Source organism: Chiroxiphia lanceolata, chromosome 1 (genome assembly GCF_009829145.1).
Source record: "Chiroxiphia lanceolata isolate bChiLan1 chromosome 1, bChiLan1.pri, whole genome shotgun sequence".
In the NCBI taxonomy this organism is placed as follows: domain Eukaryota; kingdom Metazoa; phylum Chordata; class Aves; order Passeriformes; family Pipridae; genus Chiroxiphia; species Chiroxiphia lanceolata.
This window is the reverse complement of record NC_045637.1, coordinates 2,895,867-2,913,416: the sequence shown is the minus strand read 5'-3', so window position 1 is coordinate 2,913,416 and position 17,550 is coordinate 2,895,867. Positions and strand designations below refer to the sequence as shown.

The window sequence follows — 17,550 nt, the reverse complement described above, 5'->3', positions numbered from 1 at the left end:
CATTGATTGTTTTGTGTTGATTCCTTAGTTTTTGCTGTTGTCACTGCCATCTAATTTAAGGCATTGCTGTTAAATTAAAAGGCATGATTGACTGACTGGCATCTGAGACACACTGCAGCTGTCAGCTGCAAAGATAAACTCCGGATCGGGATGCAAATCTTCCCAAAGATCAGGGGTGTTTGGATGAGGTGTGTAGGTGGAGCCCTCTCAGTTAATTTGTAGGAGGAAAGACCTCTTCTTTTGGCCTCTCTGCTTAGGATTCAGAGCAAGAAATGCCAAAAATGAACTTGCTGGTTGATTCCGACCCTATTGAAGTCTTTTCCATTTAACTGGAGAATTAAAATGCATTGGGTCAGCCTTGCATGAAAACTAATTTGTTTTAGTAGGTGATCATGATAAGAACTGACTGAGAGGATCAAAAAACTCTTTAGAAACTGGATTAAAGGCCTCCCTGGATGACAGTCTCCGTGGCTCTCGAGTCAGTCCCACAAGCCTCAGGTGCAACAGCAGCTTTGAAAAACTGCTGCCAGAAGCCAGGACTGTTCTCCAAAAATCAAAACCACAAGTTAAAGCTCGCTGTGGGATCGAGGTGACAGCTGTTGGTTGTGATGGGAACCTCTGGAGCTGGAGGCATGAGCCAGAGCCACTCCTGTTAAAGGGAACAAAGGGCAAAGCGAGAGGAGCCTGTGGACCTGCGAGGCTGGAGCTGAGTAAAACTTCCCTAAGTGGGAAAGGGTTGGTTGTGTGACCTTCAGAGGAGTCAGTGCCTCTGAAAAGCAAAACCCTTTATAGAGCAGTTGCAGCAGACTCATTATTTCTGGATTAAGGACAGATGGCAACTCAACCCGCATCGATCAGCGGGGTGCAGCAGTTGGTGGAGAGCTGATGAAACAAGAACCTCCAGGGGCAGAAGGGACTTGTCTGCAAAGGGTCCCATTAACTTCAGTGCGAGTCTGTGCTGTGTTTCATGTGGGTTATTTGATTGCCTGCACCAGAAAGGTCTCCTCCCCGCCCGTGCTTGAAATGTAAGAAGGGGCAGAGCAGGGAGTTGTGTGGTGAACAAGGGGGGATGAGTTTCCTGGGAGGTGGGAAGTCCATGAGGGTTGTGTCAGCTCAACAAACAGAGGCTGAGGGATGAACTGAGTGACGGGGTCACTGCAACCACTGCAGTGACCACACCCTGCTTGTGTCTCTTCTGCAGCATCTGCACTGGGCTGAAAGTACCTGTGGGTTGTGGAGCTCAGCTGCTCCACAGCCACTGCAGATCGTTCCCTTCATGGAATCATAGAATCCTTAAGGTTGGAAAAGCCCTCTAAGGTCACCAAGTCCAACTGTCAACACAGCACCACCCCCATGTTCACCACTAAACCATGTCCTTAAGTGCCATACCCACAAGTTTTTTGAACACTTCCAGGGATTGTGACTCCACCACTTCCCTTGGCAGCCTGTTCCAATGCTTGACAACCCTTTCAGTGAAGAAATTTTTCCTGATATATAATCTAAAGCTCACCTTGGCACAACTTCAGGCCATGTCCTGTCATCTTGTCACTTGTTACTTGGGAGAAGAGACTGACCCCCATCTGGCTACAACCTCATTTCAGGGAGTGAAAAGGTCTCCCTTCACCCTCCATGTCTCCAGGCTGAACTCTCCCAGCTCCCTCAGTGACTACCTTGTTATCCAGCCACCCTTTTCCACCAGTCAGATCCTTTCATAGTGGGCAGAAGAGCCCAGTGTTGTACTCATGGTACAGCATTTTCCCCCCTGAAAGGTAGGATGGAAATAACTTCATATAATAGACCCTTAACCACTTGTTTACAGCTCCACTAAAAAAGACAAATCATCTGAAACAGTGAATGACTAGACCCAGGAAAAGAAGGAAGATTTCAAAAGGTTTATCTGACAGCCAATAAACAGGATAAATAACATGCAGCATTTAGTTTGTCAGGACCATGGTACAACCTGATGATAAAAAAGGACTGCTCCATAAAGTGGGGAATACCTTTGTCTTGGCTGTAAATGCCTGTGTTGATTTAGGAAGTGCTCTGGTACTTCTCTAACTTCTCTTTAGTACTCACAAATGGGATGGAAACCGAGGAATAAGGAGAGGAAGGAAGTTATCTGTGCTCAACCTCATAAAGAGATCTCATTCCAGTTAAAGTTTTGAGATCATGATGGTTTTTATCTTGTTTTGACTGGTTCTCCCACTGCTGAGGATAAGCAGAGTAAGAGCTACCCCCTTTACTCTGCTCTGGTGAGACCCCCCCTGTAGTGCTGATCCAGCTCTAGGATCCCCAGCACAGGAAGCACGTGGAGCTGTTGGAGCAAGGCCAGGGGAGGCACCAAGGTGATCAGAGGGATGGAGCAGCTCTGCTGGGAGGAAAGGCTGGGAGAGTTGGGATCGTTCATCCTGGAGAAGAGAAGGCTTTGAGGTGACATAATTGTGGCCTTCCAGTACCTGAAGGGGGCTACAAAAAAGATGGAGAGAGACTTTGGAGAAGAGCATAGAGTGACAGGACAAGGGAGTATGGCTTCAAACTGAAACAGAGTAGGTTTAGATTAGATATTAGGAAGAAATTCTTGATTGTGAGGGTGGTGAGGCCCTGGCACAGGTTGCCAACAGAAGCTGCAGATGCCCCATCCCTGGAAGTGTCCAAGGCCAGGCTTCATGGAGCTTGGAGCAACCTGGGCTAGTGGAAGGTGTCCCTGCCGATGGCAGGGGGTTGGAACAGGATGATCTTTAAGGTCCCTTCCAACCATGAATTAAGAAGTCAAAGACTGGCACCTGCACTGTCCCTCACTCTTTCCCGTAGTGAGACCAGGCAGTACCTATTTCTATATATTTGAGGGGGTCAATGTCATCATAATGGTTTCTATCCTGAAATGCAGACCTGTTTGAATAACCCATCATCAAACTGGTGACACCACGACATCCAGTGAATCTGGGTAACCAGTGTGTATTTTACTTACAAACACAACATAAAATAACTTCTGAAGACACTGGAGCAATTAGACATTTTGTCTCAAAAAAGCATCCCAGGGAAATAAATCCTAACCCCACCTAAGGCTTGTGTGGAGGTGCTTTCTGCCTAAACCTAACCCTAATCTGCAAGAGAGTGAGAGTAAAGAAAGACATCCTGAAAAGGGCAAGCAAAGTGTTGGTTATCTGCTAAAGGTGTCTGGTTGCAGATATCCTACTGATCACTCAAGCCAGGCATCAGGATACCTCCCATTATGCCAATGGCTTCTCCTGTAACTGAAACACAATCTGTGCCCCAGCAGGAAAGAGGAGAGACAAGCCTGTTTTCCCAATGCTGTTCTGAAAAAGAACCAGCACAGAAAGTGACTTCTGAGGGAAAGACAATCTTCTTCAAGGTCAAATATTTGTTGTGTGCCAATAACAACTCCATCCTCATGCTGCTGCCAGGATCTCTGAGCTCCTGGCTGGCAGGTTCACTCCCCTGCATTTCCATCCTGCTCCATTCTCCCATGTTATTCTCATTATTAAGTACCTGAGCAGCTTCCATGACCATCACCAGTGTGAATGTTGCTGAGCATGTGTTTATTTTCACTCTGTCTTGGGAGGAAAAGTCAAAGCATGGTGGTAGCAGAGTGTGAACTCGTGGTTTTACGCTGTGCAGGTGGATGAATATTGTCCCATCCCTGAGCAAGGGGGTGCTGATAATGTCCCTGTATTCTGATTTGGCATCTAGTTGGGCTTGTTTTTCCAGAGAAGGCTGGTGTCCTGCCTAGTGTGTGTCAGGAGCAGTTCAGAGCGCAGCCACGATCTCCACTGCCTCAGAAATAGCAATAGAGGGGGGCTGAGTCAGCTCGAGAGGATCATCTGCATCTCTGAATTCTCTGGCTCTTGGCAAGGAAAGAAAAAGGGGCTTTATTTCGTTTTAATTTTTAAAAGCAGCATTTGTCTTTTACCCAGTGTTTCCTGCTTTCAAAAAACTGCATCTTTAGCTCATTATCTTTCTCTGTGCCTGGGCACAGCACACAGCTGAATTTCCTGGACCCGAGGCATCTCCAAGCGTAGCTGTGGGTAATGAGAGAATTCACAGCAGGAAAAACAGCCATAGGAAAGTGGCCACCTCTGGGATGAAGGGCCACCTCTGCTCCTCCCCATGAGGTGGGCACACGATGGAGCAGAACAGCCAGGCAGCTGAGGCTTATTTTAGCAGATTTTAGCTTGCTGCACACAGGCCACTAGGAGTGAACAGACCACTGAGGGATGTGACAGCTTATCCGTCACCTGGCGGGCCTGGATGATCCCCTGCTGACTTTTTACAACCCAAAACTCAGCTTTGCTTGGCTCCCTGCAGGTGTTTTAACTGTGGGAGACAAGCCAGGCTCAGATGGTCTTCACGGTCCACCCTGCCATCAACATTTATGGACATTCCACCAGGGCTGCTTGTTCCTGGCAACAAGCTGGGAAGATGCAGGGTGGAGAAGCTGCAGAGGGAGAAGCTGCAGAGGCTCAGAATTTCCCTTCTGCCAGTGGCAGGATCATCCCTGCAGCAGGAGTTTGGTGGATCCATCACCTGTCAGGGAGGTAGCTGGTGGGACAAGGGGGAAAAAGCTGAGTGTTGCTGACACCAGCACTGAGCATGGCTGCGAGGGGAAGCCTAAAAACCATCTTCATCTCATGGTGCTCACAGGTTGCTCCCCATGGGTTCTGCAAGGGTGCTGGAGGGCAGAATCATTCCCCTACCAAAGCTGTCCTCAGGAGTGGTGCCTCTCTGTGGCTCGTCTGCACTGTGGGGAAAAGGAGTGGCCTTGGGTCGTAGAACTCCCACCCTTATCCCTTCCCAGCTCCCTGGTCTTCGCACAGTGTTTGTTGGGGGAAAGAGGAAGGAGACACAACCTCACTGATGCTTGATTTGCATCCTGAAGTGGTTTCTGCTCATGTCGTCTGGGGTTAGAAGACAACAGGACACAAAATAGGCAGAAGGTCTTGTGAGAAGGGACCTCTTTGCCACAGGAAGAGCAGGACTAGTTAAATCATAGAATCACAGAATATCCTGAGTTGAAAGTGACCCATAAGGATCACTGAATTCCAGGGCAGCCCCAAGAATCCCATTACATGCCTGAGAGTGTTATCCAAATGCTTCTTGAAATCTGGCAACAGAAATAGGGAATAATTGAAGAGAAGTCAATACAAAGGCAATGCTTCTCAATTCATCTCTTATGTCTTGACTTTCAGGTGGGTATCAGTCTCTTCTCCCAGGAACCAGCCATAGGACAAGAGGGTACAGCCCTGAGCTGTGCCAGAGGAGGTTTAGGTTGGACATTGGGAAGAAGTTCTTTCCAGAGACAGTGATCAGACCTTGGAATGGGCTGCCCAGGGAGGTGGTGGAGTCACTGCCCCTGGGGGTGTTGAAGCACGGCCTGGACATGGCACTTAGACAAGGTGGGGTTGGGTCACAGGTCGGACTGGATGATCTCAGAGGTCTTTTCCAACCCAGTTGATTCTGTGACTCTGTGACTTTCTGGGCTACTCCGTGGTGCCAAGTCCTACCACTTTCAAGGACACCCGAGCTTTGGGGCTTGGCAGTGGGTGCATCGCAGGCTCTGCCAGGCCGGTGTCGCCTCGTCCTCCTCACTGAAGCTGACGGGGCTTTTCTGGATTTTGCCCAGGTGGTTGGAACTCGTGGTCGGCTTGGGGCGACTGCACCAAGGACTGCGGGGGAGGCCTCCAGACCCGCATGCGCTCCTGCAAACCCCTTCCCAAGGAGGGCCTCGGCTGCGAGGGAGTCCTGGAGGAGGGTCGGCTGTGCAATAGGAAGGCGTGCAATAGTAAGTGCAGGCATGTTCCCTTCGCATGTTCCTCTCCCTGCCCAGGAGGAGGAGCTTGGCCTTGTCCCTATAAATAATTCGGGGACGCTCCAGAGGCACCAGGAAGCTGCTGAAGGGTCGTGTTGGAGCAGGAGTCCCAGGGGAGCATGTGGGTGAGGCTGTGCATGGCCCTGCCCTGCCCTGCCTGCCTTGCATGCACACATTGTCCAACACACACGCCTGCAGATCCAGGCTTTCAGACCAAAAACTAGGGGTTAATCCATAGGAACCAAAAAGCAGGCTTGCATCAGGTTTTCGTGTGCTGGTGGTAAATCTGCCACCGCTGGCAAAATATCCATCCCTAAAGGTATTGCTTTCAGTTGGAGTCTCTCTCTCATATAGTTAAAGCAGGAAGCTGAGAGAGCTTCTCTTTTGCTTCTTTTTTCTTCTTTTTTGCTTCTTTTTGGTTTAGTTCAAGGGCAGTGATCCTGTCCCTCCCTTTTACAAAATGAAACCCACGGTGCCAAGTTGTGGAGAAAGATCTGGCCATTAGAGAGACAAAACGCAGGGACTGAGTGAGGCAAAGGCTTCGGTGGATGCTCCGCCCTCCTCCTGTAATGAACCCTCCTTCCAGGTCCTCTTCTCCAGGGAACAGGGGACAGATTGTCAACACCAGTCACATATCAATGGGTCGAGCTGGGGAAGCTCCAGCACTTTCATCTCCAGTTCTTCTTTTCCACAAGCTGAGTTGGGAGGGGGATGAAGAGGAAAAACCAACAGTAGACTCAGCTCAGCTCAGCAAATGCAAGCAAATGGCTGATTATGATTACTCCCTTCTTTTTATTTCAAATTCATGGTGGAGAATGTTTGAACAACTCCTCTGATTAGTCAAATAACTAGGGAAAGTTCAACTGTCTTCAGAGGCTGGGAAGTATCTCCTGATAAAGGGGAAGTTCAAATAAAGGGACATAAATATATTCCTCTAATAAGGGCTAAAATGATTTCATGCATATTTTAACATTTCCATAAATTTAAAATATGTTGCAATTAGCCTTTTTTTTTTTTCTAATGAAACCTGGGATACTGAATTTCCTCTTCTTGACTCACAGTTGCTAATCTCCTTCTGAGGTTTGCCCAACACAAGGGATATTTAATCCATGTCCCTCCATACTTGCTGGTGACTTTATCGTTGTAACAGAGCTGTGGATTGAGGGTGGGAGTGCAAGGACATGGAAACTGGTCCTGTAAGACACTTGTGGGACTGAATGGAGCTGGAGGAAGGGCCTCACCAGTCCTGGTGGGCAATGGTGTGAAGCAGAAGAAGGTGGAGATGGCACTGTGGGTGGGTAGAGGGAGATCTGCAGGGGTGGTCATTGTTTGAACGTGGGGACACAAGGGGCAACAGGCAGAAAAGCTCCTTAGACAGCCCCTCACGTTCTGGACAAACTAGAGGGGACCCAGCTCCCCAGATTCTCTTTGCAGGACACCCATCCTCATCCTTAACCATCTTCCAATCCCTTGTTGGATTCTTTCACATCCTTCTTGGACTTTGGCATGGCAGAATGAACACTTTTCCAGGTCCAGATTCACCATAACTGAGCAAGGAGCAAAACATCTTCTTTTGATCTTCCCCAGGGATGAAACTTTGCCTCTTCTTCATGATAGTTCTCCTGAGGTTGTGGTGGCAAGGAAGGATGGAGTGGGATGGTGGACAGCCATGGAGCCTGGAAGCGTGGGTTGGATTTCCAGCTCCTTGCACTCATTGCACAGAGTACAGCAGTGAAGGATAAATCCTTATTTACTCACTAGTTACTCACTCATTTTCGAGAGCACAACATTGAGTAAAGCCAATCCCAGGTGCAGCAAACTCTGATTGTACCCCAGACGGGTTCTGATTCAATAAATTATTTCACTATTGTCTCCCTCTCCCCTTTCCATTACATTCCCAGTCAACTCCTGCTCCAAATCACAATGAGATGAGTTCAGCTGAGATTATTTGGGAAGCAAGGATCTTGAGCTAAGTGGAAAGCCCAAGTTTGAAAAGAGAGCACACCCACAGAGTGGGGCAGCAAAAACTGATTTATTCCTTTGAAATAAATAAGTTAATTCTGATTAATTGTCCCAAGAGCCTCTTTGGAGACAAGCTGCTGAGCCCCCTTGTGATAATTCCATGTTGGAAAAAATTTGAGGGAAGATGTGAGCAACAAACCTTTCAAGAAGACTTGTCCATGCACATCTTGAGGTCTCTGTCTACCTCAAAACAAATCTGTATCTCTTCATACCTCCCAAAACTGTGCATTTGGCTCTGAACTCACCTCTCAGTGAACCTGTCCCTTGTTGCCTTTGCCCAAGGAGATGCATTTCTGACCCAAGAAGGGTTTCTAATTTTTTTTGCACATATCTTTTCCTTCTCTTTGCTTTGATCTGCACCAAAATCTAAGAGGATTTAAAAGTAGATTAGAAATCCTGTTTTAAATGTGTCACTGTTATTTTCATATTGACTTTAGCTCATAGATTTGTTAGGGATGAGTAGAAACTTTGTTCTTTCAATGGAACTGTTATTTTCCTAAGTGTTCACTATATATTGCAGTTTAAACAGGTTTTATTTTGTTTTAATTAAAAAGAAAGAAAAACAAAGGAAAAGGAAAAAAAAAAAGAAAAAGAGGAACTGGTCAGAAGAACTTTATCCTGAATTATTCAGTATTTGAGTAGCTTGTAATAATGCCTGAGTAGCTTCTCAGGTATTGTGGAGTAGCTGAGATCTTAATTTTCTAGTAGGAAAAAACCACTCTTTTCCTTGACCAAAAGGTCTGACAAAACAAAACAGGGATTGACACTCTGATATTTTCCTCTTTGCTGTGGAGATAAATTGAAACTTGTCCACTGAGAAGCTGCTGACCAAGCAAGTTGTGTCAGAATAACACAGATACCACCATAACCTTCAAAACAAGGGCAAAACCATCTCTTTTCTTTGACTTCCCCTTTTCTTGCTTCTGCCAAAGTGTCTCAGAATCTGATGGATGATTAGCAAGAGAACTTTAGCTGTTTATTTGGATCTCCAGCATCTGGGGTAGGTTCTCAGTGAAAATAACTTGAAATGCTGACACTCAGCTCCCTGGAGCTACTGAGATGAACTTTTGTGGAAGATCTTTGAGGGTTTCATTGGTTGTTTTATTTTGCCTGGACATGAAAAATACTGTAAAGGGATTTAGTCTTTCTTGTCACTCAGCTCTTCCCCCAGGTGGACCTTCTCCAGGTCCTGCCATCCTTCCTTTTCCAGAAGGATCTTCGGCAGGTCCTTCTCTGCAGGAGTGGAAATGGTGGCTCTCAGTGTTCCCAAGAGGTGTCACCAAAATATGGGCACAGACACCTCGTTCTTAGAGTTGACTCTGAACATATTGTCTGGAGGCCATAATGATTGAAATCAGTGCACAGGGGTGGCTGAACGACTCCACAGGCACCACTTTTATGTGGTCTTTCTGTTTTTCCACTCATTTTGACCACCACCTCTGCTCTTTCATGTTTTGGAGTGTCTTGCTGGATGTTCTTCTGGCTAAATTTCCCCAGGGACACATCCCCAAGCCCAGTGACAAGTGAGCCAGGTAAGCTTTCAATGGGCAAAACCCAAAAGATGTGAAACACTGAGGAAAAACTGTATTGAAGGCTGATCCCAACCTGGAAAGGGAACTTTGTCTGGTAACAGCAGCTTGGCTTAGGCAGACCCTTTTTTTATGGCAGCTCGAGAGACACAATCTGAAGGACAACACTTCTGATTTTTTCTTTGCTAGAAGCAAAGGACCAGAGACTACACCTACAGAATGGGGTAGCACAGACTGATTTATTCCTTTGCAATAAATGAGTTAATTCCAGTTAATTGTCACCAAATCCTCTTTGGAGACAAACTGCTGAGCCCTGTTTTGATGCTTTCATGCTGGAAAACACTTCTTGAAAGAAGACTCTTCTCATCTCAAGCACAGACAGGGGAGATTTCCTTCATCCCTTGGATTTGGCCAGGAATTGCTGTTTTATAGAAGGAAGAAAAAAATGCCAACCCAAGCGTGGTGGGAAGCGCTTGCAGAGGAGTTTTCCAGGCCCTCCTACTATGGATGGAAAGGGACACCCACTGTGCTCCAGTAGCCCTTCTTGGCTGCAAATGGCCCTTCAGGTTCCTGAAGGTGTGACTGCTCAGAGATCCTGGATGGACAAAATCCAAACCAGAGTGGGAATGTCATAGGCCTGACCCTGGTGTGAGAACTCAGCAGTGCTGGAGAAATCCGTGAACAATCAGGGATGTGGGCAGCCTGCACTTATTCCTGGGGAATGAGAATCCAAAGAGGAGCCAGCTGAAATCCTGCCATCCCATCTGGCAGAGGCAGCACAAACCCATCCCTGACATTTATGAATATGCAGATTGGGCAGATGCATCTCCCCACGGCTGGGGAAGGGGTGACCACATCCTGCCATCGGTGTGACACTGGCACAGTCCTGTCATTCCATGCTGGATTTCCAGCACCCAGCAAGTTCAGCATCAAGCCCTGCAGCTGTGGGGCTGTTAGTGGTGTGAAGGAATGCACACTGCCCATGACATTCCAAAGGCTGAGCCTCAGTCTCTGCCACCCCTGATTTCCATTAAAAATAGTCTTTTTTGCTGCAGCCACCAAGCTGGAATATCCTGGGCATGTGTAGGAGCATCTTCATTCCCTGCAGGCCAGGCTGGAACTCACTGTAAACTGGAAGAGCTCCTTTTCCTATAGATCCTACAGATACCTGCTGCTGCTGCAGAGACTTCACCCTGATCCCTCTTTCAATGATGGTTCAGACATTTCGTATCTGAGGGTCCCAGATCTCACCCAGAGACATTTTCATAAGTCTCAGATGTTCAAAATGCTTTGGGTGATTGTTGGTGTGATTACCATATATCCAGTGGCCTCCAAAATGACCCTCTTTGACATACACTAAGATCTTGGCTTTTAGGGGTTCTTGCTGATTCTGTCTTTCTCTAATTTACTCTTTAGCAGCTGCCAGAGGCCCCAAAAACTCCACAACCACCACCTTTCCTTTCAATTTTATTATATTGAGATTGATTCACACCATTTGAATGTTTGGGGTTTTTTTTTAATAATCCTTTTCCACTCTTTGCTCTGGTCCATCCTTTCATTCCCACCATCCCACCTTGCCTGGATAATTTTCATGATCCTGCTGTTTGCTTTGCCTCTCCTGTTTGGGGCATGAGCACAGAGTGTGTGGCTCTTGTGAGACAGGCTTGGATGTTAAAACCTTGGCCCACAGAACTTTGAAGTCTCTATTTTTTCCCTTTAGTTGTGTTGCAAGGTGCTGTCTGTGCCTTCCTCATGGCATTTATGCAGCTGGGATGTAAATCAAGTCCAGGCCTTGCTTTGATCCTGGAATTACTCCTCTCCACTGACCCTGCTGTGGGAAACAGGCTGCTGAAATCCAGCCAGTTCCCCACTGCCTTTGTTTCTGGGCCTCCACACCAAAAAGTTCAGGTGCATAAAACCCACAGCAAAGCATCACTTGCATCAACTTCCCCTTGTTCACGAGGGACCTGACATCTCCCTGCTTTCTTTGGAACCAGGGTTGATTTTTGCTATTCCTCAAGGAAACTGTCCAGCTTAAATCTAAGCCATGTTTGGGGTTAGAGACAGATTTGCTTTTCTGCAGCCCCTTTTCCAGGGGGAGACAGGCTGCTTGCAGCAGTGGAGCGACCCTGACATGGGTCTGGAGGCTGTTTTTGCTGGGGGAGGCTTGAGACAAGCTGGAAGGGTCATTCATTCAGCCACTAGGCCTGATTGGCTTTAATTAGGATGAGAAATAGCACTGCAGACTCATCATATCTGTCAGGGAGCAAGGGAAATCATTCTGCTCCTTCAGAATCGAGCTCAGTCATTAGGAGATGTCAGTAACAAGGGGCCCAAATAAATGGTGAGAGGAGGTTCAGGGTGCCAGGGTGTCTCTTTTATCTTTCCTTCCTTCTGTCCTGTGTCCTATCTCTCTGTGCATCCATCCATCCATGCTCACTGACTGCTTCTGAGACACTCAGTCCCAAATTTTCTTTGTCACCTTCCTTGCTCTGGGCAGCTGGCACAGCCATCCAAGCTCCACATCTCCTCCTTGATGCCCAGCCCCACTTTCTCCTCCCAGCCTAAACAAGTCTGTGGGAAGCCTCTGGGATTTGCTGCACGTGGAGATTTTGTGTGCACTTGTGGTTTGTGAGATTTCATGAAGAGGATGCAAATCAGAGCAGATGAAGGTGGGTGGGTATAGCCAGGGATGGGTGGTGGGAATGGAGCAGGGTTTGTAAGAAGTCCCAAATATGGGACTAATTTAAGTTCTCTCCAAAGCAAACTCAAAAAAATGGGTATTGGAAAACTAGTTAGAGGTTGGGGTTTTCTTAAATTGAATCTTGCACAGGAAAGTCCCATGATTTTTAGCTAAAAAAACATAGTATGTGAGACCTTTCTATTCCAGTTAAAAGCCATATAAAAATAAGGTGTATGCAAATTCCAGGATGTTTGTGGTCCTGATGCCCAACTATCAGTGTCTTTCCCTTTAGGATGGCAGGGGGGTGACTGCCTCATCCCTCCCCTCCAGCCAGCAACCAGTCAGTGCTGGGAAGGTTTGGAGGAGTCGGCGTGTCCAGTTCCTTCATTCCTCAAGTCCTGCTCTCAGGCAACAGTGATGGCAAATAATACTATTTCACAAACTCTTCCATGATCCAAACTGCTGAATATAAAGCTCCTGGCAGGGACTCTCTGAATCATTCCTCTCCCTCCTCTGCTTTCCCTTTTTGGATGGCAATAAAGACTCCTGCCACCACACTGAAGCTTCATTAACCTTTATTAATTTTCTCAGGGTTCCGGGGTCAAATTTGTCACCATTTCATCTCTTGGCAGTTCATACTTCTTGAAAAGATGTCTGATTGTTTTACCTCCTTGGGGGAAAAGGTCCTCTGTCTGGTACTTGCTGTTTGGAAACAAATTGGCTGCCAGATCTCAGATCACTGGGGCTCAGCTCTGCTCTCTGCTGTTCCATGTGACTCCAGTGGAGTCAGCTGAGCTCTCCTGATTTACAGCAGGCACTGCTGGTGGGTGGGATCTGGTTGTTGTTTCTCTCTTTGCTAGGGAGGGCACGTGGCAGGATTGCAACACACCCAATAACGTGGAGAATGGGAATTTTAGTTTCCCCTGTAGCAAATTCAGGGCTGATCCACGCGGGATGAAAATGGAAAGCTGGCAGAGTATGGCTTTGGAAGAACAGGGGTGAGAGCCGTCAGTTAGGAGTCAAATGCCTTTGATTCACGGTGGATACATTATTTACCTTCTGAACTCAATACCGTGGTCTCCGTGGGAGATTTTCAGTTAGGACACAAGGATCAGGAGTTCCTCTCTTCCACTGAGCCGGAAAGTTTCCCAGCCACAGCTCTGTTGGGACTTTGTTGATGCCAGACTTTCATCTCTCCTTGTTGCTGGTGACAGGGTATAGAGTCTGACAAGGAGACATCTTTTTGAGTTATCCTTTTCCTTTTCACCTGCCCTCACCTGCCTGCTCCACTCAGCATTTTCTGGTCCCTCTACAGAGCATTTCTGATCCCTCTACAGAGCATTTCTAAGTAGATCTTCACTGCAAGACAGAATTTTCCACCACAAACTACTGCCAGTCACCACCATAAACCTCAGAGCGCTACTGGGGATGGTGGGATTCAGTGCCAGCACATCTGAAGACGATAAATCCTCCACAAGTGCAGCAAGGAGTACAGGCACCCTAGAAAATCATTGCAATTAAAGACCAGACATAAGGGATCATACTCTGCATGGTCCCAAGTCTCACTGAGAAAGAAGGGATTGAGCTGCCACCCAGCCCGAGTCTCTCAGGCTGGCTTGGTGCTAAATTTCGGGAATTACTGGTGGCCAGGGGTGTTGGGGTTGGCAAGCAGGTGGTGGTGGCAGGTGGCTGTTGTTTATACGTGTAACCTTTGTAGTGAAAGATCTTGCAGAGTGAACCAAGGTGTATTTACATGACCCATTACCTTGCCATAGCCAATGGACGCTATAATTCCAGAAGCCAATCGCTGAGGTCCACAGATAACAGAAAGCGAGAGGACCCTGACGAACTGCAGCACTACGGGTACCCTGCACCTCAAATAGGTAAGCTCTGACCTCCCCCAGCAGCCCCTGGAGCTGGCACTGCCTGCTCCCTGCACTCCCTGGCTCACTGACTCTCTCCACTGTTTCAATGACCCCTCTAACCATCACTTTTCCCCCCAGGTTACTGTGGGGGAGAGTTTCCCCTGGACAAACACTCATCACCCAGTTTGTTCCCATTCCATCGCCCTGCAGGGTTTTGTGTTGGTGCCATCAGCCAGAGAAAGCAGAAAGGGTTAGACACAAAGCCCCAACAAGGCCATACATCTCACACACTGCTCCTCGTCCCACTGCCTGAGCCACACACATGTGAGCCACCGCTTTGTGTGAACTATCTGAGCAGCCATGGTTCATGAAGCCAAAGCTGACCTTACTGCAATGCAGCCTCTTCACTGATGTCCTTGTCATGCCTTCACACTGAGCATAGGAGAGGACAGGCAGGGCTTGGTGAGGAGAGAACAGGACTGATTTCCTCTGTCACTGGGCCTTTAGTGCTGTGCAAGGACTTGTAAGTTCTGCAGCAGGACCTTCCACCCTTCTGCAACAGAAAGGGAATAATATGTAGTAGTTTCAGAGGGTGTGGTGTGGGAAGATGGGAATGAACTGTACCTGGATTTATGCTAGCTCCAATCTGCCCCACCCCTGACAGTGTTCAAGGCCTGGTTGGATGGGGCTTGGAGCAACCTGGTCAAGTGGAAAGTGTCCTTGCCCAGGGTAGGGGGCTTGGAACGAGATGATCTTGAAGGTCTCTTCCAAGCCAAACCATTCTATGATTAAATCTGGAAAGGTTTTGTGCTCTCCCTTCATGGCTTCATTCCCTGACAGAGACATCATGGGTCTTGGGCAAAGCAAGGTATGCTGAACCTGGCCACAGGTCATAATCATTGCCCAGTGACTTTGCAAGCATTTTGTTCTCTAGAAAGGCTTCAGAGAAGTGATTTCATTATAAGTGAAAGTGGGTTTTATTCTGGTGTAGGTCAGCTGTGCTCCATCCAACCCAGCAGGACTTTGCCATGGTACAGTGTCAGGACTCTGTGTGGGGTGGAGGCTCTGGGTGTGATCAGGCAATTTTGGGGGTTGTGGCTTTCAACACAAGGCAAGGGATGGTCTGAATTTTCTTTCTACCCTACACAGAAACTGCTCCCTCCAGTGGGAGCAGCTCCACTGTCTGGAGGATCTGTGGCAGCTGGCAAAAGGCTGCAGGAGAGGGAGGACGTTTGCACCACTATAATCTGGTGAATCTCAGCTTAATCTCTCAGTCACACTTGGAGGAAGGGAGGGTACTCCAAGGCAGGTCCTGTGATGTCCCTTGTTGTTCCTACTCTGCCTGGTCTCAGGTGCTTCCTCAGAGCTCTGCCATCAGCTTCATAGCTTGGCATTTCTTCCTGCTGTGCAGCTGGATGCTGGATCTGGGCTCAGTGACATCCCTGTTAACTCCCTGCCATGGTGGGCACTGCTGGAGCATGGCTGGCTTAGGTTGTGCTATCCCTGAATGCAGCATGAGCTGGGAGATGTGCATTGTCCTGCTGCAAAGCTTCCCACATTCCTATCACTGTCCCAGGAGCACCAGCTACAGCCAAGCTGTTCCAGGAAATCAGAATGGAGAGGTAGAAACCAGTCAGAAGGTACAGTCCAGCAAAGGATTAGAGGGAATCTTTAGCTGGGAGTGCCAAGGCAAAGCCCACACTTTCCCTGGCTGTGGGCACAATTTGTATGGGATAAGCCACATCACTTCAGCTCAAGATCTGGAAAAACATGAAATACAAAAAACATGCCATCCATAAAGGACTAGGGACAAGGGGACAGCAATGCCCAGTTGAAGAGCAGCATTTTCTCCTGCCAGCCCTTCATCTCCCTGGTGCCCAGGTCCTGCTGGCCCACAGGCTCTGGCACAGCTGTGGTGCTGCTGCTGCCCACGTGTCTCTCCCAGCAATAGCACAAGAGCGAGATCCAGCCCAGCAGGTCCCTGGCACGGGCCCTCCCAGCTCAGACTGCTTCCAGGAGGACTTTGCCAGCAGCAGGATGTGAGCAGAGAGGTCTTGCATGGGGAGAGATGTCAGATTGACAGACAAGGCCATGGCAAAGAGGGATCCTGGCAGAGGGATGACAGGGATGTGCTGCTCCATTAGTGCCCAGGGAAGGAGTGTCATGGAGAAGCTGCAGGCACTGATGGGGACACACAGCCAGCTGAACTCAGTTACTCTCAGGGCTGGCTAGGATCTGGAAAGGATCCTGGATTGCAGTGGTACATCCCTGTGGAGTGACATCCAGCGTGTCTCATTCTGCGACACCTGCTGGACCCTCTCCAGCTGCTGCAGCTGGATTTGTGGGAGCAACAAGGGCCATCTCCCTGCTTCAGGTGGGGTACTCAGCCCTGTAAAATCCTTTGGGATGCTCCTGGTCATCCCCAACCTAGTCTGGAGCATTACAGGACTAATCAAAGGTCAACCCTGCAGGGGCAGCTTTCTCAGGCACACCATGATGGAGGGCAGAGCGTGGCCCCTTCTCCTCTGGGGGTGGAGACAAATTTGGTTGAGTGCATCAGGGGGTTGGAGCACCTCTGCTCTGGAGCCAGGCTGAGAGAGCTGTGACTGTTCAGCCTGCTGAAAAAAAGGGTCTGGAGAGACTTTGAGCACCTTCCAGTGCCTAAAGGGGCTCTGGGAGAGCAGGAGAGGCACTTTGCATAAGGGCATGGACTAATAGGACAAGGGGCAATGTCTTTAAGCTGAAGGAGGATACATTTAGATTGGATATTAGCAAAAATCTTCACTATGAGGGGGAGTGAGACACTGAAACAGATTTCCTAGAGAAACTGTGGCTGCCCCATCCCTGGAAGTGTCCCAAGGCCAGGTTGGACACTTGAAGGGGCTTGGAGCAACCTGGTCTAGCAGAAGGTGTCCTTGCCCATGGCAGGGGGTTGGAATGAGATGATCTCTTAGGTCCCTTCCAACCAAATCATTCCATGATTCTATAATCTCTGGCAGGTCTATTATAAGACAGCACTGAGCTGTACTAGGTGGCTTTCAAGACTAATAAGTATGGTAGACTTCTTGCCATTACACCAAAATACAGAGCCAAAATCCACTTCTGGGACGAATAATTGGAATATGTTTCGCCCAAATTTGTATTTGCTGCCATCCTACCCACAGGAGTGCAGAAATTCTTCTCATCCACAGTTTTGATGATGGGCAATATTCTGCTCCTCTTGAGTGGAGAATGAGAGATCTTGTCTCATGCCTGAAAGAGTCCAGAACTGAGTCTCACATGGTTTGAAAATTAGTTAAATTTCTGCAAGGCTTGAGACTTAGTCTGGGTGTAATGTCCCAGTAGATTGAGATAAATTGCTTAGTTCAAAATGACACCAAACTCAGGGAGTAACCAGCACTTAGAAAGTAAACTGTATTGGATTGGTGCAATGCAAGAAATTATAATTGAGGAGATTTGCTTCTAAGCACAGTTATTTCTGCTGTGAAAGGGCAAAAGCCAGAAGTAATAAAGAAAAGAAAGAGTCAAGAGAGGTGGAATTTGGTTCAAAGGTGCCATTCACTCATCTACTGAGACAGTAACTCTTGTCTGAATGTGGTGTTTGCAAAACCCCACCCAGGTGTG

At 48.0% G+C, this 17,550-nt stretch overlaps 1 protein-coding gene across 12 annotated transcripts in view; it reads left to right on the top strand.

The window, feature by feature from the left end:
- ADGRB1 (adhesion G protein-coupled receptor B1) overlaps positions 1 to 17,550 on the top strand; it is a 290,959-nt gene that overhangs the window by 117,270 nt on the left and 156,139 nt on the right. For 9 of the 12 annotated variants that reach the window (XM_032681110.1, XM_032681148.1, XM_032681138.1 and 6 more), the window contains exons 3-4: positions 5,642 to 5,800; positions 13,837 to 13,944. The exons of 1 other annotated variant lie outside the window; for it this stretch is intronic. In XM_032681110.1, coding sequence (XP_032537001.1) covers positions 5,642 to 5,800; positions 13,837 to 13,944 — 267 coding nt within the window. Of the gene's footprint in view, positions 1 to 1,649; positions 1,770 to 5,641; positions 5,801 to 13,836; positions 13,945 to 17,550 lie in introns of those variants that run through there. 2 more of the 12 variants (XM_032681199.1, XM_032681174.1) reach the window with 2 other exon arrangements.